This window comes from Aspergillus stella-maris (assembly GCF_047715825.1).
Source record: "Aspergillus stella-maris strain CBS 113639 unplaced genomic scaffold BDV14scaffold_8, whole genome shotgun sequence".
NCBI classification, from domain to species: Eukaryota; Fungi; Ascomycota; class Eurotiomycetes; order Eurotiales; family Aspergillaceae; genus Aspergillus; species Aspergillus stella-maris.
Genome location: NW_027396802.1, coordinates 583,966 through 603,377, shown reverse-complemented (window position 1 = coordinate 603,377; position 19,412 = coordinate 583,966). Strand labels below are relative to the sequence as shown.

The 19,412-nt window shown below is 50.8% G+C and overlaps 7 protein-coding genes across 7 annotated transcripts; 3 read left to right on the top strand and 4 right to left on the bottom strand.

The window, feature by feature from the left end:
* Positions 1–500: 500 nt before the first annotated feature.
* On the bottom strand, positions 501–2,113 carry fpaI (putative methionine aminopeptidase, type I). Its single transcript, XM_073767698.1, has 5 exons — positions 1,896–2,113; positions 1,787–1,835; positions 1,423–1,736; positions 828–1,374; positions 501–779 (listed from the first exon to the last, which is right to left on the bottom strand). The coding sequence occupies exons 1-5, from the start codon at positions 2,025–2,027 to the stop codon at positions 655–657; spliced, it is 1,167 nt and encodes a 388-aa protein (XP_073631644.1). The 5' UTR covers positions 2,028–2,113; the 3' UTR covers positions 501–654.
* Positions 2,114–2,780: 667 nt separating this feature from the next.
* BDV14DRAFT_145656 (6-phosphogluconate dehydrogenase) lies at positions 2,781–4,162 on the top strand. The gene is made up of 3 exons (XM_073766437.1): positions 2,781–2,961; positions 3,015–3,704; positions 3,761–4,162. Exons 1-3 carry the CDS (start codon positions 2,846–2,848, stop codon positions 3,918–3,920), a joined length of 966 nt encoding a protein of 321 aa, XP_073631643.1. The 5' UTR covers positions 2,781–2,845; the 3' UTR covers positions 3,921–4,162.
* Positions 4,151–9,354, bottom strand: BDV14DRAFT_167522 (E3 ubiquitin-protein ligase SSM4). The gene is made up of 2 exons (XM_073767697.1): positions 5,828–9,354; positions 4,151–5,777 (listed from the first exon to the last, which is right to left on the bottom strand). Exons 1-2 carry the CDS (start codon positions 9,078–9,080, stop codon positions 4,261–4,263), a joined length of 4,770 nt encoding a protein of 1,589 aa, XP_073631642.1. The 5' UTR covers positions 9,081–9,354; the 3' UTR covers positions 4,151–4,260.
* A 612-nt stretch (positions 9,355–9,966) lies between these two features.
* BDV14DRAFT_196978 (uncharacterized protein) lies at positions 9,967–10,593 on the bottom strand (the record flags this gene model as incomplete). Its single annotated transcript, XM_073772563.1, has 1 exon — positions 9,967–10,593. One exon carries the CDS (start codon positions 10,591–10,593, stop codon positions 9,967–9,969), a length of 627 nt encoding a protein of 208 aa, XP_073631641.1.
* A 1,658-nt stretch (positions 10,594–12,251) lies between these two features.
* BDV14DRAFT_211723 (cytochrome P450) lies at positions 12,252–14,365 on the top strand (the record flags this gene model as incomplete). The annotated part of the gene is made up of 6 exons (XM_073776151.1): positions 12,252–12,402; positions 12,475–12,693; positions 12,749–12,940; positions 12,991–13,325; positions 13,381–13,918; positions 13,973–14,365. The coding sequence occupies 6 exons, from the start codon at positions 12,252–12,254 to the stop codon at positions 14,155–14,157; spliced, it is 1,620 nt and encodes a 539-aa protein (XP_073631640.1). The 3' UTR covers positions 14,158–14,365.
* A 254-nt stretch (positions 14,366–14,619) lies between these two features.
* Positions 14,620–18,147, top strand: BDV14DRAFT_167518 (uncharacterized protein). Its single transcript, XM_073767696.1, has 3 exons — positions 14,620–15,120; positions 15,190–15,906; positions 15,954–18,147. The coding sequence occupies exons 1-3, from the start codon at positions 15,008–15,010 to the stop codon at positions 17,500–17,502; spliced, it is 2,379 nt and encodes a 792-aa protein (XP_073631639.1). The 5' UTR covers positions 14,620–15,007; the 3' UTR covers positions 17,503–18,147.
* Positions 18,055–18,659, bottom strand: BDV14DRAFT_196975 (SND2/TMEM208 family protein; the record flags this gene model as incomplete). Its single annotated transcript, XM_073772562.1, has 2 exons — positions 18,055–18,591; positions 18,651–18,659. The coding sequence occupies 2 exons, from the start codon at positions 18,657–18,659 to the stop codon at positions 18,055–18,057; spliced, it is 546 nt and encodes a 181-aa protein (XP_073631638.1).
* Between the last annotated feature and the right edge of the window lie 753 nt (positions 18,660–19,412).

Genomic DNA, 19,412 nt, shown 5'->3' with positions numbered 1-19,412 from the left:
AGGTACCTATGGTAGTTCCCGGCCTCCTAAATAACCATGCGAATGGGAACGCTTGGGAGCAATTGGCAGTTTGTCTTTGATGAAAGTACACTCCGATCTAGAGGAACAGCTTTCTTACCCCCCAGACCAATTTTGAGTCTTTGTAGCTCTAGTACCTACCTTTAAAGAATGAATGTTAGTTGGGTCAAGTCGCAACCTGACCACTCACCACAGCGTGGAAGCGGAAACCCTACAAGGGGGCCTGCACCTATCAAAAGCCATCCATCCCTAACACACATGCCGAAGACCACTGGCCTCGCAAATATAGTCTCATAGGCCAAGTGAGATGAATTCCTAGGTCGTTCAGCTGAGGGGGAGTTTGTTAGGAATGTTGTTGTGTCTAGTACTACGGAATATGGAGATGTTCTTAGGGTTACGAGGAAGAAGATTAGGATGTACTCTTTACAGCTGGAGGTCAGCATGGAGCAGTTGAGACGGTGAAGGTAAAGAGCAGGATTTCAGAGTAACTTCTTTATTGTTCGTATGTCATTTCGTATATTCAATGCATGGGCGTCACTATGTATACATGGTTCGCAGAAGTATAGAACTTCCAATAGCCAACGGAGGTATCGACATTCATGCTCAAATCCAAACTTTCAGAGAAAAAGAAAAGAATCATGGTTTGGCGGTTGCATCTGCCTCGTTTGAAGGTGTCGGCATCGGTATAGGACCGCCAGGAGAATCCTCAAGACGGGCCGTGAGAACCTCGACGCCCGTTTCTGTGACAAGCAAGGTATGTTCTAATTTCAAGTTAGTCATCAAATGGTCAAAAACCTAGAGATGCATACCAAACTGAGCAGTCCGCTTTCCATCAACAGTGACATTCGTCCAATCATCGGGCCAGTAAATCTCCTTTGGCTTTCCAATCGCAAGGATCGGCTCAATCGTAAAGGTCATACCGGGCTTACAAACCCCGACCGCCTTATTCTTCGCGTAGTGGGGAATCCACGGCGGCGGGTGGAACTCGGTGTTGATGCCATGGCCACCCCAGGTAGTAACGACCTTGCAGTCTCTAGTCGCCGCGTGTTTCTCGATCGCGCGCCCAAACTCGCGGAATGGGGTCCCCGGTTTGACTGTCTCGATCGCTTTGTCTAAACACTCTCTTGTGGTTTCAATCACTCGAACTGAATCAGGGTCTGCCTTTGCGCGGTCTCCAACGTAGTATGTTTCGTTGACGTCGGCGTGGTAGCCGCCGTGGTAGAGGGAGATGTCGAGATTAATGATGTCGCCGTCGAGGAGGATGCGCTGATCGGGGATTCCGTGACAAACGACCTCGTTCACGGATGTACACAGTGATTTGGGGAAGTGGTTATAGTTCAGTGGTGAGGGGTACGACTGCCAAGGTCAGTGTCAGGATCAAGCATCGCAGCAAGGGCGACTCACGTTGCGCTCTACGCAGGCTTTGTGGCAAATATCGTCCAAATAATCCGTTGTGATTCCTGGCCGGAGCTCTGCGGCGGTGATGTCTAGCACCTCCCGCGCGTACCTGCACACCTTGCGCATTGCATCTTGCGCCTTCTGATCAAGTATATCGATCTTCGTCCTGCTCAAGCGTCGCTCCGCCTTCGGAATACCATCGGCCGCCCAGTCAGGGTGCTTGATCGACTTGGGAACGGTGCGCATCGGAGAGAGCGGGTATACTGGTCGAACGGTACCAGGGTAGGGAAAGGTAGGGAAAGGGTTGAATAGACCGGTTGCTGAATTGGGGTCAGAGGCGAGTCTTGGGGGATGAAACTGCGGAGTATACCATTTTGTGACTTGCCGTCGACTGTCTTGTGGATTGCTTTATGTTCACTCTGGCCGCAGCGCGGAGATTGTCAGCAGCTTCAAGATGTCAGAGTTGGAGCTTGACCAACCCAGTTTCTCTTGAAGCAATCCTGGGCGCAGAAGTAGCTTTCTTTGATTCCGAGCTTCAGGCACGTGGGGCATTGTAGATCGCCAGCGTTGTTGTCGCAGTCTGCACTCGAGCACTTGCGAGGGTCGGACATTGCGATAGCTTGTGAGGACCTTGCGGCAGTCCCTAAGGTACTTGAGTTGTGGCGTGTGGTTCTGATTTGTGCAGCTCAAGAGATGGTCAAAAGGTCAAAGTGGAGGAAAAGCTCCCCGCCCGCAATCGGTGATAACGCTAATCCCCGTTGGGCGCAGATCGAGGCCCACCATACAATCCAGAACTATACAGGGTAAGGGAGTATTCCATCTGTCGTCTGTTGGTCAGATATATGCCCACGCCCTTGCCTTGCGCATGAGATCCTTCATTGACTCTGCTCAACCCGTCGTTTTGCAAATGATTTATGGTGTAGTCTTTGCTAGCTGGCAGCCAATAACAGTGCCACATGAACCAACAGTTCGCCAACAGCATGCGGGTGGTCTGCGCCGCACGCGCGGGCCGCAGATTGCATTCGACGGATCATGCAGCTAGAAGGGATCATGTATCACAATCACAGGTATCACGGCGGCACCGGTTGGTTTTTTGTGGTCAAGCTGGAGGTGGGGAATGAATGGATCTGCATGGCGTTTCTGGTCCCATCCGGGATGTATCTCGGAGGAACAAACGAAAATCCGAACATACCACCGACATCCGAACATCAAGGCACAGCCTGCAAAGACATCAGAGAGTTCCGGTTTGTCTGTTGGTGGAAGACGGTCAAAGCAGGGGGAAGAGAGAAGGGGGCGATGACGCCATGCCTGTCAGCGCGGTTAATCTAGTCTACACCCCGCAGCAGAGATAACACTGTCTTACTCCTACCTTCAACCTACAAGACACAATTCTGGAATACAACTGTTGGAACTCACACCCTCTGACAACATGGCAGACGCAAAACCCGTAGTTGGGATCCTCTCCATTGGCGAAATGGGCCTCGGCATCGCCAATCTCCTAGTCAATCACGGATACAAGGTTGTCACTTTCGCAGAAGATAGAAGGTAAGACAAACCAAACAATCTTCACTTCGAGTACAAAGTGCTGATTAGGATAGCAAACGAACCCGCGAGCGAGCAAAATCAATCAATGTATCCCTCCTCGCCTCAATAACAGACCTAGTCACGCAAAGCGCCGTCATCCTCTCCATAGTCCCACCAAAAGACTCCTTCGACACAGCGAAACGCATCCACGATGCAACACCAACAGAAAAAAGAGACTCGCCCCTCTACTACCTCGACCTAAACGCAACCTCGCCATCCCTCACAAAAGAAACATCTACCCTGCTCAGTTCAAACAAGAACATACTCTACATTGACGGCGGGATTATCGGCGGGCCGCCGAGTAAGATCTCAGATTCTACCGGTACAGCTGGTAACTGGAATAAACCCTCCCTTGTTACATCCGGCCCCGAGAAACTTCCATCTACCCCCGTGTATGAGGATCTAGTTTCAACGCTCAACATCGAACATATCTCTAATAAAATCGGTTCTGCATCCGGCACGAAACTCTGTTTCGCGAGTACAACGAAGGGTTTCTTCGCTATAGCGATTCAGGCATTTGTCACCGCTGAGAAAATGGGTGTTTCCGAGGACTTCAGGCGGTATATGCAGCGGCATAACAGTGCTACGCTGAACATTGCCGAGAAGGGCGTCGTCGGGATGCCGAGTAAGGCGTGGCGGTGGGTAGGTGAGATGCGGATGATTGGGGAGTGTATGGCTGAGGAAGGAGGGTTCGGGAGTGGATTGTGAGTTATTCATATCTTCCGCTCTCTTTGGTCCGTATGCTGACGGCTGGTTGTAGGTTCGATGAAGTCGCGGAGGTGTATAGAGTTGTAGCAGAGGATACAGCACTAGGCCAAGAACAGGTTGAGAACAGGCAACGGGGCAAAACTGTGGATGACGTTGTGTCGGTCATGTGTGAGGGGATGGATGGGACGAGGAAGAAGGAGAAGGCTGAGTAGAAGCAGGTACTCCCGCGAGCCAGTCCAGTAATGGTACAAGAACGGACCGCACACTCATGGCTCGGAGAATGAGGGTGCCAATAAGGGGGCTCCAGTGCCGGAACATTTCCGTAACATTGGAGTTTGTGGAGTTTCCATGTAAGTACTAGGTAGTAAGTAGTAGAGGAGGTCGGAAAGCGCTGGCGAGATAGACAACTCGCTACGTCTAGTATATAGGTCTTGCCAAATTATTCATCATAAGAAATTAAAATAGCTAGATGTACATAAAGAAAAGAAATTTATCCCTCGCAAGAAAATAAAGTCAAGTCATGCAAGCATCAAGCAGACCGATCTACCCAGTCTAAGCCAACACCCTCCGCGGCACACCAACCTCCCTCGCCCTCTTTTCCCTAAAATTGTGCAGACGCTCTCCAATCAAGAAGAATTCATCGCGAATGCTGACCTTCCACACCTCCACCTGGCGGAACACCAAATAGACAAGCCAGACACCGAAGCCCATGCCGAATGTGGCAGGGTACGCATAACGGTAGGCCTTGGCGTGCAGTTCCGGGCGGGAGGAGAACATAGCTAGGTTTGTGAAGAGGCCGAAGGATAGTGGGAGGGTAACGGCCACAATTGCGAGAAGCGTCATGGGAATGAGGAGAGCTCTTGTCGCGAGCTTGACGTTTGGCTTTAGCCACCCGTCGCGGAAGATGCCGTTTAGCACTGCGGCGGAGCGGGATCTTGTGTGCCAGAGGGCCAGTTTCACTGCCATCTGGACGTAGAGCACGCCCAGTGTCCAGTCTTGAACGAAGTGGATGATGTGGTCCCTTTCGTGGCCGAGGTATGTGTGGATGGGGATGAGGAGATACAGCTCTATGGCGAGAGCGAATATTGATGGTAGGTAGATCAAGAAAGCGGTTGCGATGTAGAGCATTCGGAGGCCGCTGAGCAATACGTCCGCCACTCCACAAATCGCTTCCATTGGGGACTGCAGGTACGGGCCTAGACGGCCTGTCATCATACGGTAACCAGCCCGGCAAGAGAGCAGAGCGCCTGCGACGGCACATGCAACGCCGAGTCCGGCCGATAACGCGTACACATCGTTCACTGGCCGTCCTGGGACGTAGTAGGACATGATCTTGCGACCAATCATCAAGGGCACGATAGTGCTGCCTACTCCAGTCGCCGCCGCAAACATCCAGATCAAGAAGATGAAGGCGCCAATTCTAGTTCGGAAGAACGACGGAATGTATACCTTGGTAAATTGGTTATTTTCGCGGCCATGAAGACCTTGGAGATTATCGGGCTTCCCGTCAACTCGTTCATTTGTTTCGGTCACCTCCAAGAAGACAGGGTTTCCCTTGGGGATGCGAACCTGGTCAGAAGCTGGAACCCGAACAAACTTTCCGTCGCGTCGGGGTGGGGAAACAGCCTCTTTTTCATCGCCATCGTTCGTGTGGCCATTCTCAGTAGCATTGCCCCCCGATAGGAAACCGCCTTCTTCGTCAGAATGTCTCTCCTCGAAAAAGAAATCAGACAACCGCAAAACACGGGCGCATTTCCGGAACCACCAGCTGTACATATGGTGCAATCCATCCGAGGGTTTCAAGGCCTGAATGGCTAGAGGAATTCCAAAGTTGTAGAACAGCAGGTCGATGGGGAACTCGAGAACTGGGTCTTTCGATGACCAGTGCGCGGGTAGGACACCGTCAAAGCTATAGTGGATGCCCCAGACGACACCACCAAGACAGACAATAACCAGAGCTCCGTAAACAAGAGCACTAAATGCGATCTTGCGGAGCTGCGTGGTAATGTTACGCTCGAGAACGTCGCGCACAGGGTGGAAAGTAGGGTCATCAGGATCACGAATGAAGTCTAAAAATATTAGTAAAGCTAATGGTTTAAAATCATGGGCGGTCACTTACAAAGTACACCGCTCCTCATAGTCTTTCTGCACATGGACACAAAGAGAGCGAAGTGGAACATGTAACATGTTCCAATGAACCAGTGCACGAAGAGAGAGGTCAGGGTATGCGTTGAGGTAAAGTCAAGGCGGGAGAAGATGGTGGCATTTTCAAAAAGGGGCAGCAATGCGATGTCGAGGAGGGCGCCACAGTATAGTGGGAAGACGATCATCTCAATGCCAATAATCAGGATGACTTTCATAACACCACCGGCTTGGTGAAGTCCTTCTGCGACTAGACCCTCAACTCTCTGTCCGCGGTCTGTACCCGATATGAACCTAGCCACTTTGAGGTAAGCCAGGCCAACAGCCGAGGCGAGAAGGTAGCCCATGAGGATAGCGATAGTTCGGTCCTTTGTGTCCCACACTGCAAGGTTATAATCGATCGTTGCAGTGCCTGCGGGGACTCCTGCGACACTCGAATTGGCCCAGGTCGTAGGTGTTGAGAAGAACCGAGTATAAACATCGTGTCCAGCATCGTAAAATTGGCTTCGAACAAAGCTCAAAACTTCGCCGGCAGTCATCGCGTCGTCACCGGACTTGATGATTCCAAGCGACCCAATAGTCAACGGGATGTCTTGAATGATGAACTTCCCGATCAAGAAGACCAGGTGGAATAAAGAAGCAATTCGTGCTTCATGAATCTTCAAAGCATGGTGGGAGATGACGGAGAATAAAGGAACATCCGCCTCATTGAAGACAAAGAAGGTATTGACCACGCTACCGAGGCGTTGGCCGCTGGCGTCGATGAGGGATAGCGAAGCGCTGGTGACAGGTCTTATCCATTCACTCAGGGCAACAAACGACCCAAAGGGACTAAGAAGGAGCCTTCCGATGATGCTTGTCCAGTACATAACGTAGCCTAGGCTGCCAATAAGAGTATCGAGGACCACGTCTGCAAAAACCGAGACCGCCGTCATGGGGACACCAAGAACGAACTGTATTGGGTTTGCCAAAAGGACGAGTGCGATCTTGCCAGCAAGGTATGGAAGCCAGATGCCGGCGGCCACGGTGAAGGAGATCAGTAGCGCACAGAAAACGCCGTTCTGTAATAAGCCAAAGATAGGACCCTGCATGCCAATGAGTTCCAGGATACCTTCAAGGTCATCGGCTTCTTCAATCGCGTCCAGATCGTTCGGGTCGACGCCCATGTTCCCAAATGCTGCATTGTCGGCTGCAAGCCCATCGACGTCGAAGTTGCCTTCGTTCTCAAGGTGTGCCACAGGCGCTTCGGCAACAGGTTCCTCGGCAAACTCGTCTTCAGCCTCAGGCTGCGGCCCTTGGTTCTGTTCATCAGGAACGATATCGGCCCAGAACCAGTCAAAGACCCTCTTGGTCAGGCTAGCAGGAGGTTCGGCAGCGGCTTGAGAGTTTTCTGAGGACGTCCTTACATCTTCACCAGATTCGGCGTCAGCAACTGCCGTATCCGACCCTGCCGCTCCGTTGTCAACATTTTCTGAAAAAGGCTCATAATCGAAAGAAGGCTCCCGTTCGTTGCCTTGGGAATCGGCATTAGAAAATTGGGTAAGCGGATCATGCTGTTCTGGTGTGTCTGGGTCTAATGGCATACTAAAGGAAGGCGATGTGCGATATGCATGAGAAGCGTCAGCCTGGGAGGAACTGGGTCTGTTCCGTAGGGCTGGTCCCAGAGGACTTGCAAATGCAGGCTGGGCTTCGTCCACGGTCTCCGGGTCTGCATGCATGAAGGAAGCGGACTCCGACAAACGGGAGCGAGGGCGGCTTGAAGAGAGCAGTCCATGTCTATTGGCTGTATTGACATGCCAACTAAGTTCTTCGTACCGACGATCTTCACGAACAAGTCTTAGCATTTCCTGGTAGTCCCCATTGGCAACGCGATATAGTTCCATGTATAGCTGCATGTTGATTGTTGATCGTTGCTGGTTATACGAAGGCGTTCGTTGAGGTGATGGAAGCTCAAAATTGAATCCATCATGGACCTCGGTATTTCGGTGAACAGGGGGCGTCAAAGGGCCCTCGTCAAGTAGGTTGCGCATAGCTGCTCCCTCAAAGCCCATGTACCCTCTATTCGGCAATTCGATTTCGCGCTCCAGCCGGGGCGTACCACGTCGAGGCAGTTCATCACGGACGTCATGTTCTTCGGGGACATCATCGTCGGACAAAGGTTCCTCGTGCACACCTTCATGCTCATGCTCTGGTTCTTGTTCTTGTTCTGCCGCGGGAGCTTCAGCCTGGAGGCGGTTGTTGGCAATTAACTGATCTGCAGCCTCGCGCTCTCCTTCCGCAATATTGTCTAGAGGTTGCTGTTGAACAACCCACTCGCGGATGAGGAATATGAGAATGAAAGATACGACAACCAGCAAAGTAATAAGCTGGCCCTCCAAGGTGTCGATAAGAATGTTGTTGATGGTGGGTGACGGAGTCAGCGAGTTCAGAAACTTGACATCCGAAAGCCAAGACGGTCGGCGTTTGAGAGGGGTCGTTGCAACGTTCGAAGACTCGATAGAGCCGAAACTGGTCAAGGTCGCGGGGAAGAAAAGAGTGGAGAAGGCCTTCTTCATTAACTTTAGCAATATAGGTTCGCCCGAGGAGAAACCGAATATCGACGGGACGGGCTCGAGCGGGGGTTGTCCCGCAATCGAGCTAGGGTCCGCCGCCGCAGCGCTGGTGGCCGAGGTCGTATCACCCAGTGAAACCGAGAAGTTGTGGCCATAATGGCCGTCTCGATATCCTTGCTGGGAAATGTCAGTGCTCGACCAACGACCATCAGCGAGCCAGAACAGGGCCCTCCAAATTGCCCTCATAGACCACGGCAGCCACCCAAGCCATACAAACGCAACAAGGACCCAGCGCAACCATGTAACGACTTTTCGGAGGGAAAGTAACGAGAGTTGTTTCAGGAACAGCAGTGTCGGTAACTGATCGGGCATATCCGGGTCGTAGACCTTCGTGAAGTGGAAAGGAGTCTTGCACAGCTCGCAGTGCTTCTTCTGAGAATGAGCAAGCCATTGCACAAGACAAGGTTGGTGCACAAATCGTATACTACCGCTGCATTTGCATGGGTGGTATAGCTGGTCCTGCTCCGTAGCTTCCCCACGACAAATTCGACAGGTATCCTGTTCCTCGTGTTCCCTCTCCTTGCCTTTGCCGTTTGTATCGTAGGCCGGGTCGTTCATTATGTCGGGGAAGCTTGAGGGGCCCGCATGTTCGTGAGAAAGACGCCCTGTGAAATCCATCTTGTTGTATCGGCACGGTTGCCTCAGTAGCTGCAGGCAGAGCTATCGTCGGTTACCATGATTCGGAGACGAAATATTTGGTCCGTGCAATGACGCAAGAGTCAGCGGTTCGTCAACGGGCGTGAGGAGTGATGGCGAAGTATAGGTGGGATCTATAGGACCGCTTGGAAGGTGAAGGGAGGCGATCGAGTCGAAAATAGGTTGCAGCAAGTAGTGGCGAGAGCAAACACAGAAGTCATGATACTGCGAGACTTGGAGGTGCTGGAGAGGTTATATGATGATTCAGCAAGGCCTCCACCGTTTCAAACGCGGGCTGTCACGTGAGTTCCTTCTTTATACACCCGCCAAGAGAATGAATCTACATCACAACACAATAGAAGAGTGAATTGTCTTAAGATAACCTTTCAGCTACTGTCAGCTGTATCTTACAAGTCATGTCTTTCTCAGGTTTTTCAATGCTTGCATTTAATCGATCCGAGGATTGCATTTCCAAATATGCAGCATTGTTTCACCGCAGTTTCCCTCCAGCACCAGGATACATATGTATTTGCTCCCCCCCATGGACATCAAGTCACGGAGGCAAGCAACATCCTCGGCCCTGCGGCTACCAAAACAATACGACCGGGGTTCTCGATGCGTGGCTAGTAGACCACTTAGGTATGAATATCTATACACCCACGTATAAGTTAACTGCTCCTTCCTTTGTCACTACTGCCCGAGGAGGCCGTGCCTTCCTGTTCATAGGGACCTTTCCCTCTATATAGGCAAGTGCAATGGTCGACGCCTAGCTGCACCTTCCTGTTTTGATCCACAGAAACTATATTAAGTAATACTTTTCTCTCGTAAAAAGAGATTGGCTTTGCTTCCCCTGCACATTGATACATTGTCAAAGGGACTCTAATGTACAATGTAGTTCTATGTGAGCCAATTCCTCGCATCGACGTGCGCAGTGCCTTCTGTAGGAGAAGAATCCAATATTTACCCCATTACTTGAATCCTCCGCTTGATGAGACGCAACATCAACGTCTGTCACAACATGGATCTTCAAGTCATGAGTACTATTCCCCTGCTGACGCATAAGTTCTTCTTCGGAACCAGTGAGAGTAGCTCCAAGACTCGAAACCGGTGGGAGTCCCCTTGACGCAAAGTTGAACCCCTTCCTTGTTCCTTGTGGATGTGACTTCAGACTCGAAAGTCGATGCGCTCCTTCTTGGTTGTGGTCATACTGGTGATAGCTTGAAGTCTCATGAGAGCTTCCGACCAGATTCGAGAAGAGGGACCGAAGAGCTGGCAAGTTGACCGCGACCACCGCAACTTCAATCTCGATGCCGGCGACGATGATCATTCGGCCCATGATGTAGGAAGTATCCTCCTCAGATATCAGCTGCTTTTGCACAATGAAGCGGCATAGTGCTGTGACGACAGATAGAGATCCAAAACAGATGATTCCAAGAACAGCAATCTTGCGTCGAGTACTCATTTGCAGGTTGAGAACAGTAGGCACGGGAAGCATAAGGATCAAGATATCAGAGAATGCATTCTGTTTCAGGCCGATCTGTTAGTACATTTCACGTCTTGAAGGGAATAAAACAGGATAGGGCAGACCGTATCAACCCAGCTAGGACCATTTGCACAAGATACTCATTCAGGCGTTTGGCGTTTGGATAATCTTCAGGATGGAAATATGCAGCAAGTGGTCGAGCTTGCAAAAAGGCCAAGAGTCATTCTACCGTAAGGAATAATACGGACAGGATCATTGTACCATAAGCAGCCCATTGAAAACTTCTTCTCGGCGAGAGTCGAAGGTAAAAGAGGAGGAAAGTCTGCTTGAGTACAAAGTGCACAGGCATATAGAACACTTCCTCCACAAAGAGAAGCTGCTCTTTTCGGTCAGTATGAGTACCGCTGATGCGCTTTGACTGCGAGTAAACCTTACCGTGCTGATGTCTGTGAGGATTTCTTCCGGTGCCTTATCCGCAGACCTATTGAGCAAGGCTAGGCCAGCAAGGTCGACGCAGGAAGAGTGTTGTACTCACAGCCCCTACTCGTAGTGTAGAAATATGTATGATATCGCTTGTTGAACATTGTTCACGCACTGCTCAATGGTTAGATGAGTTGATATAGAAAACAAACATGACGCACGAAAAGAAAGATAGCAGCCGCATCATCGCGACCGAAAGTTCGAAGACGCCATCGACAATAGAGCCGAAGAAATATGGACACAGTGTTTAATGCAAAGGCAATGGTGATCACAGTGTAGGAAAGCGGTTGAAGGTTGTCGACCACCATGATCATTTATCCACCTCTGACTCTTGACCTGCGATCGACATATACAATGGAAAAGGTAGACAGCCAAACCAGACGCAATTGCTGCCAAATCAACACTGAAAAAGTCGGAACTCATATCAACATAAATCTTGCCCTTGTAGAAGGGCCTTGACAGGGTCCTTGGGTATTAGTTCGAGCTGCCAGGCAAGGTTGGATCAGATCTGAACTCTATGGTATCCGCATCGCACTACAGTCAAGTCATATTAGTCGCGATGATTCCATATGCCTTGCCAACCACGGTAGGACTAGATCCTTCAAGGCTTGAACTCGGTAAACCAAAGCGACAATCACAATCCTGGATCGGGTGTTCGATCAAGCGTTCACGTCCACGATTCGCTGGGGGCACGACATACTCCACGACGGACGGTTTCCGGGCCGCGTCCACGGTGGAGTAGATATGCATGGTAACTGCGCCGCTGCCAGTTCGCAAGCGGGAGGTTTCACCCAGGAAAACACATTGGCGGTGGCCGTTGAGACAATTCTTAGCAAGATACATAGCAAATGCCAGTATTTGACGGGCCTTGACTGGAGGTGAAAGGAGAGAAGCGACCTCGACCCCTGTCGCCAAAAGGGGAAGGAACCCCCCGTAACCCTCCTGGCTTGAGTTACCAACAATGGCCCAAGGCTTGGGGGATTTAGTCTCTTTAGTCAAGGTCACTACGGCTTTGCCCTCTCCACTCAGTCTGTTCATATTGTGCTCTCGCCAATCAGTACAATGTCATTCTCCATTATGAAACGAGCACCCTCGCCCCCGCGGTCTGGACTAAGGAGCCCGTGGTCATAATTACGAAGCGGCATCCTCTTTCTTGCGAACTCATCCAGCCCTCTACATGGTACCACGCCATGACTTTAACTTTCTCGCTGGAAGCTCTCCAGCAAACTCTGACTGTCAATATCCAGAGCCTTGTACTGTCCGCTGCGACGCTTGGAATTATATCTCATATTTCACTATTCCGTACTTTACCCGTGGAAGAATACTTGCATAGTCTTCTCGGTTTCTATGCTGCGACAGTCCTGACCATAGTATTGGCATATCTCTACACTACGGAACTCTCTTTCATATAAGTAATTTTCCGTGTGGGGTGCATAGCATCAGCCTTCAATGCAGGCCTAACATCAAGCATCGCAATTTATCGACTAATTTTTCATCGCCTGCGGCATTTCAATGGTCCTTGGCTTTGCAAGCTCTCTCGCTTCTATGATGTGTACCTTGCAGGCAAGAATGTCCAATACCATGTTGAAATTGCCAAGATGCACGAAAAGTATGGTGATTTTATCAGGACTGGTAAGTTAGGCATATATTTACGACCATAACATGGCCCGTCTCATCTTTACCATAGGGCCGCGAGAAGTATGTATTGTTCGCAAATCAGCAGTGCCATTGCTTTTGTCTCCGCAGTCAAAATGTGGGAAATCGACATTCTATGCCCAGGCGCAGACTGAATCTAAGTACTGCAACGTTCACCACACCCGTGATTTTGGTGATCATCGCAGACGGCGAAAGGCTTGGGATCGCGGATTCAGCATCAAAGGTGAGATTTCACTGGTTTTTCTAATCCAAGATTCTTGCTAAACGGAGAAGCTCTTGCTTCATACGAGCCAAGAATCAGGGAGAAAGCGGATCTCTTGATCTCGCACATCGAACAACAGCAAGGCCAGCTAATTGACGCCACTACCTGGTCCATGTTTCTTAGCTTCGATATTATGGGCAAAGTCGGATTCGGTAAGGAATTCAATAACCTGTCTACAGGTGTTGAGCACCCAGGGATCAAAGCTGTACACGACCACATGACTATCCTGGGAACGATGGGCCATATCCCTTGGCTTCTGAATCTCATCAGTCATCTTCCCGGATCTATGTCGGCAATGGCCGAGTTTTTCAAATGGTGTGAAGACGAAATCGTACAAAAGCACAAGGTTAGTCGATGCGATTCCAAACTGTCGTAAATGATAGGCACTTATCTGTGCATAGAACTGGGACATCAACAAACACCCACAAGACGTGGTTTCCTGGCTTCTAAAGGCCTACGTCGAAAAGGACGTATCGGCCGCACCCTCGGCAATCGCCCTGCACGATGACTCCCGCGCAGTACTCGTTGCAGGTAGCGAAACTACGGCAACGACATTAGCATCGACTTTCTACTACCTCTGCAAGAATTCAGATGTCCTCCGTAACCTTCAAGGCCTCCTAGACGAAGCTATGCCCGGCGGTCCTTCGGATTGGGCGTACGATAAGATCAAGAACATCGGCTACCTCGAGGATATCATTAATGAAACACTTCGATTACGGCCTGCCATTTTGACCGGGGGATATCGCGTTACGCCAGCTGAAGGACTGCAAGTTGACGAGGTTTACATCCCTGGCGACGTGAATGTCTTTGTTCCCACCCAATTGCTCCAGACAGATGAGAGGTATTATGTCGATGCGAAGCAGTTTATCCCTGAGCGATGGAATGAGAGGAAGGAGTTGATTCGGGAGCCTGATGCTCCGTATTTCCCATTCTTATATGGTGAGTCTCCATTCAAATTGGATTCGATCGCTTGATTGTTGACTGAATCGGCAGGTCCCTATGTCTGCCCTGGAAAGAACCTTGCTCTAATGAGCCTTCGCATCTCAATATCTAAGCTGGCCCAACTCTATGATATAAGCTTTGCACCGGGTGAGACTGGCGAGCTCTTCGAGACGAAGACTTTAGATACTTTTACTACGACTCTGCCGCCATTGAACATCCAATTTGTGCGTCGGTGAATATGCGGTCTTGGTCAGGAAGCACAGAGACGCATGAGGACAGTGCTGAGTCTGAAGCATGGACCGGATGGATTATTTCCTGCAGGGTACATAGGTCTACAATAGCGCTCCAGATCATGCGCAAGAAATGGACCAACCGAGGTTCTTTGCCATCTTAAGCCTGCAGTAGTGACAGGCCAGTAGAGTTACTCCGATGCTAGTTCTCAACCCTCACAGATAAAAAATGCAGCGGTTCATGCATTATATTTAGCAATGAGAAGCGAGCAGAGAGCAATAGTTCATGTGGACTGGCGTCATACATCAGAGGCAACGTGTTGCAGGCGACGATCGCAGAGCCTGGTCTTCAGATTAGCTATGCCAAGATATCAGAAGCCGAGCTCACTGGGCAAGCTCGACCTGCTGGGGCCTTTATGCATGCACTGATATTCTTGGTGTGTTGCGCCACTCCACCGCAATGACCTCACCGACATTGGCCTTAGTGATAAGATTCAGCTTCGCAGAGGCCTCGTGTCTGCACAAAAAGAAACATTTTTCGTCTGTATAATAGCCTTGACTGTCTTCTTTAACTGTCAGAAGAGTTGGAGAAAGAGGACGCCAAGCCCGACCGACCTCGCCCCGTCGCGTGCTCTTTGCGTCCTGAAGTCTCAGGCATCAAGCTTGTGATTGCGCCGTCAGATTTTCATTCCGCCGAGCTCCTGAGTCCTGATTTCCCCAGCTTCTCGAATTCAAGTCTTCGATGCTCCTGTAGTCGCGTCTCTGTTTCCTCAACAGTGACATTACTACGCGACGCGAATCTCCCGACACCACGCCAGTCGCCGGTCTATCTCTCCGAGTCTTCAAGGGATCAGCCATGGCAGCCTCAAATGGCAAGAAGGTGGAGTCGAACGACAAGGTCGTCGTGACGCCGGAGAGAAAGAAGCCAAGAACGAGTCGGATCCGGTGGACTTTTGGGTTGTTAACTAGGTATGTTGATTGTGGGAATTCGACGTGAACTCTGCGAGAATCCACTGCTAACCGTGTCTTGTTCTCTAGACTTACCATCTGGTACTTTCTACTGACACCCTTCTTCCGATGCCCATCGAATGTATCCGACCTAACGGATTCGTCGCCGCGAATTTGCAAGCCGTACCTCGTCGCAAAGTCCTACGTTGAACCTCACGTCACCCCCTACTATAATGCTCACGCGGCTCCCTACGTCGATGCCGCGCGCCCATATGTCCGCATCGTGAACGAGAAGGTCTACATCCCTGCCTCAAACATTGCAAAGCAGGGCTACGAAACATACGGTGCGCCGACATTGGAGAAGGCCCAGGCCTACGGTCAGGAACAATGGGACGCAAATGTCGTTCCTCACATCCAGACCGCAAAGGCCAAGGCGAACGATTGGTATGTGGTACAGGTGAAGCCTCATGTGGATACCGCCTCCGCCACTGTTTCTCCGTACTATACCAAGGTCAACGGGGCTTACTGGACTGTTGTCGACGGCTACGTTATGCCTTTCGCCGCTACGTATCAGCCATTCATTGGAAAGACGTACACCTCTGGACAGGAGATTTTGACGACAAGTGTTTTACCCCATGCGCAGAACGCTTGGTACTCGACTGTTTACTTTGTCAACAACTCGCTGTGGCCTAGTGTTTCCAGCCTTTACTCGGAGAATGTGGAGCCTCAGCTTGTTAAGATCGGCCAGAGGCTCGCGAGCTATCGCGAAGGCAGTACATTGCGCAGCGTTGCCAACGAGGCTGAAAGGTAAGCGTTACGTCGTACATAATGTTGCATACAACTAACAGGTACAGTTCCGTGGGATACGCTACATCTTCGTCTACCTCTACAGAAACTGCCGGAACTACGTCTACCACCACTGCCGCTCCAGTAGTCACACCTACCCCTTCGTTGTCACCCGCGGAAGTGGCAGCACAGCTTCGCGAGAAGATTACTTCTGACCTCGTCACCTGGAAGGAACGATTTGCTTCGGCTTCTGAGAAAGGAGTAGCGGGTCTGGAAGGCCGAGTTGTTGAGATCGTGGATACTTACTTGGCAAATGGTGCTCAGACCGAGGGAGACAAGCTGGCTGCTGAGTTGCAAAGCGTGGTGGAAGAGCAGACCAATGCTATCAAAAGCCACATCAGCACTCTGACTGAGTCGTTGCCGTTCGAAGATGCGCCTGAGCAGGAAGAATCAGTTGTTGAGCAACTGCAGAAGGAACTTAGGAACTCTGCTATGGCTATCAGAGACCGCGCCCATATACTCCGCGAATGGCACGTTTCCTTCGAACAGGATCTCATCCAGAAGGTTGCCGTCGCTGTTAACTCTACCCTCTCCGTGCTAGATAATGTCCGCGACCTCGGTCTACAGGAGATTGGAATGCGTTGGGCCTGGATGGACGGTGTCACCTACAAAGACTGGGAGGACTACCACGCTTTGAAGGAGGAGTTCGAAGATTGGAAGGCCAAGTTCCGTCAGATCGGGCTGCAGCATGCTAGAATCGATGCTGTCAAGGACGCTGCAGATGAGACTCTTACGCGTGGCATGGATGTTGCCGAAGCCGCTGCTAAGGAGCTGGCTAGATTGAAGGAAGTTGGGCGCTGGAAAATCGCTGCTCGTGAGGTCAGCGAAGACTTTGATACCCGGTCTGGGTCGCCGCCACCTCTACCCAAACCCACTGTGGCTGCAGAGGAGGAAGTCTCAGTCGTGTCAGATGAGGACCAGGAAGTCCTCGCGGAAACCAAGGATGATTCAGACATCAATGACACTGTTGTCGCTGCTGAGCCTGAAACTGAGACAAGCGCGGAGTCACCAGAACTTGACGAACTCGAGGAGCCCGTCGAAGCCGACTCCGATCAAGAAGCCGAAGCACTGGGAGACGCCCTCTCCGGCTTCCCCGTCTTCGAGGCAGACTCCAAGGATGACAACACTCATGCTGAAGCCGAAGCCCCCGAGCCCAAGGATGAGACCGAGCCCAAGCCAGGCAACCCGTTCGGAGCCGCCGCCGCCTCAGTCATCCTCGAAAAGGCCGCATCTGACATTGACGATGCCGACAAGCTCGACCAGGACGACATCATCATCGATGCCCAGGCAACCAAGGTCTCTGAAGCTCTGTCTGAGTCCCTGGGCATCGGGAACATTAACGAAGAGCCTACACCTAGCCAGGCATTTAACCAGGACCAAGCCATCGAGGATCTCCTCTCTCACATTCTCGGGGACGCCGACTCTGCTTTTGCCGAGAAGGTCCTGCAAAGACTGAATACCATCTATGAGACGCCGAAGGCTAACGCTGATACTCCTGCTTCTGCAGCCCCTGCGCCTGAGGTTTCGACAGAGCAGCAAGCGGATGGTGATCTCTAAATTAGTTAAGGGTCTACGAGACCTTGTTGACTTATTTCTTATTGTAGTTTTCAGTCACTACCATCTTACTCAGACTTGAGTCTTGTTTTGTTGGATCCTGATTATTCCCCACATAGTTCCCCATGATTTCACGACAGCTTTATATGGCTATGATGAGTTTTGCTTGGCGATCTTCATGATGACTGTCTTAATAGTTCTGTTTCTTTGCTTTTATTTGCAGCACTGTTCCTTGTAACAGCCTTGGAAGTGTTTCTTGCCGTTTCGTTTCTTCTCTTTACTTTTCGTTCATTTCTATAGGTGGTAGCTTTTGTTTCCTCAATTGCGGTTTGATTGACGTCGTTAAAACATCCTCAATTTAGGTAGTATATAAAGGAGGGTTCTCAATCCTCTTAGGTAGTTAGGAATTTAGGTAGCCAGCTTCATCAACCCCTTCGACAGATGATCCTCTCTCCACTCACATCATACAATCTAGATAAATATCCAACTCATCCAACCAACCATTCTCTCCTCTCATCTCCTTACCTCAGCAAGAGAACATCACAATCCACCCACCTACCGATACTGCACACCCCTCCCCCCCCTCTTCTCCATCTTCTTCTGCCTCTTACTCTCTGCCCCCGATCCAACCGCGCTCTCTTCTCCCCCCTCACCACCCCCAAACCCACTAAGACCCCCCTTAACACCCATAATCGTAGAATACCCCAACCAAACCGAATAAACCGGCACAACACCCCAAAGCCACCACGCGCGATCCCCAAGAACACAGACCGCGCCAATACACCCCCACGTCCAGTAGAGCACGTCCCACATGTACTCTGTTAATCCGGCGGCATTGAGGTCTTCGCCTGGACTGCGGAGGGTTTTCGCGCCTGAGCCGGAGGGGTCAGTGGTGTACGTGGGGCGGCCGATTTTGTCGAGGTAGAATTCTATGAAGAGCGTTGGGAGGGCGAGGATGTAGTATGGTTTTAGGGAGCGGGGGCGGGAGAAGAGGGTGTGCAGCGTTATGTAGAGAGCATGCAGGAAGAAGGTTATTAGGTGTGTGCGGAGGAGGATGGATGTGTTTCGCGCTGCGAGGGTTTTGGATGCTTTCTTTTGTTGTAGGTTAGTATGGGCTTTTGGAAAGATTAAAGGGTGTGAAGGGGACGAACTTGTGCCATTTTGAAGGTATTATCGCAGACGGGAGGAAGTCGTGGTGTGGAATGTAGGCGATGTCAGGCCAGGAGTAGATAAGGTCAGGTCAGGATGATGCGATGCTATGCGATGCCAGTGACAATGGTGCAGTGCAGATGTTGGAAATAGCCAATATATAACAATTAGATGGTGATTATATGCGCATTCACCTTCGCCTAACGCTCTGGACCGGGTGATCTGTAGAGAATAAGGTAGGTAGGTGAGGTGAGAGCAGTTCGTGGCAGGACAGTTCCGCCGTTGCCCACCACAACCGGACAAGGACAAGCGCCCGCAGCTCAGTCCGCCTTGAGAACTCTCTCCACCAGCCACGAGCCAAATCGCCAAATGCAGACTTGGACGGACGTCACTGCGAAAACACCGGTCTGTCACCTGTGAAGTTTCGGTTTGTTCTTTTATTTCTACTCTTCCTGCTTTGCACGCCCTTGCCACCTCGACATGCTACTTGGTCTTCCTTAGACTTTGTTTGGCCGAACGGCGTCACGAGTCGGACGATTCTGCTTCACTTTGTCTACCACCTTCGCCTTCTTCCTGTCTTACTCTTGACCGCGGGGGATAGTGAGGGATACACTAAGAGGCCAGAGAGGGTTGTCATAGTTGTTGTGTTCTTCATTTCTACGTCTCCCTTTGCTGTCTCAGAGCTCGCGATACTTTCTAGCTGGGCCATCTCAGACTGAAAGACAACAATCGTTGTTTCCTTCGCCTTTGTACTAGGCATCTTC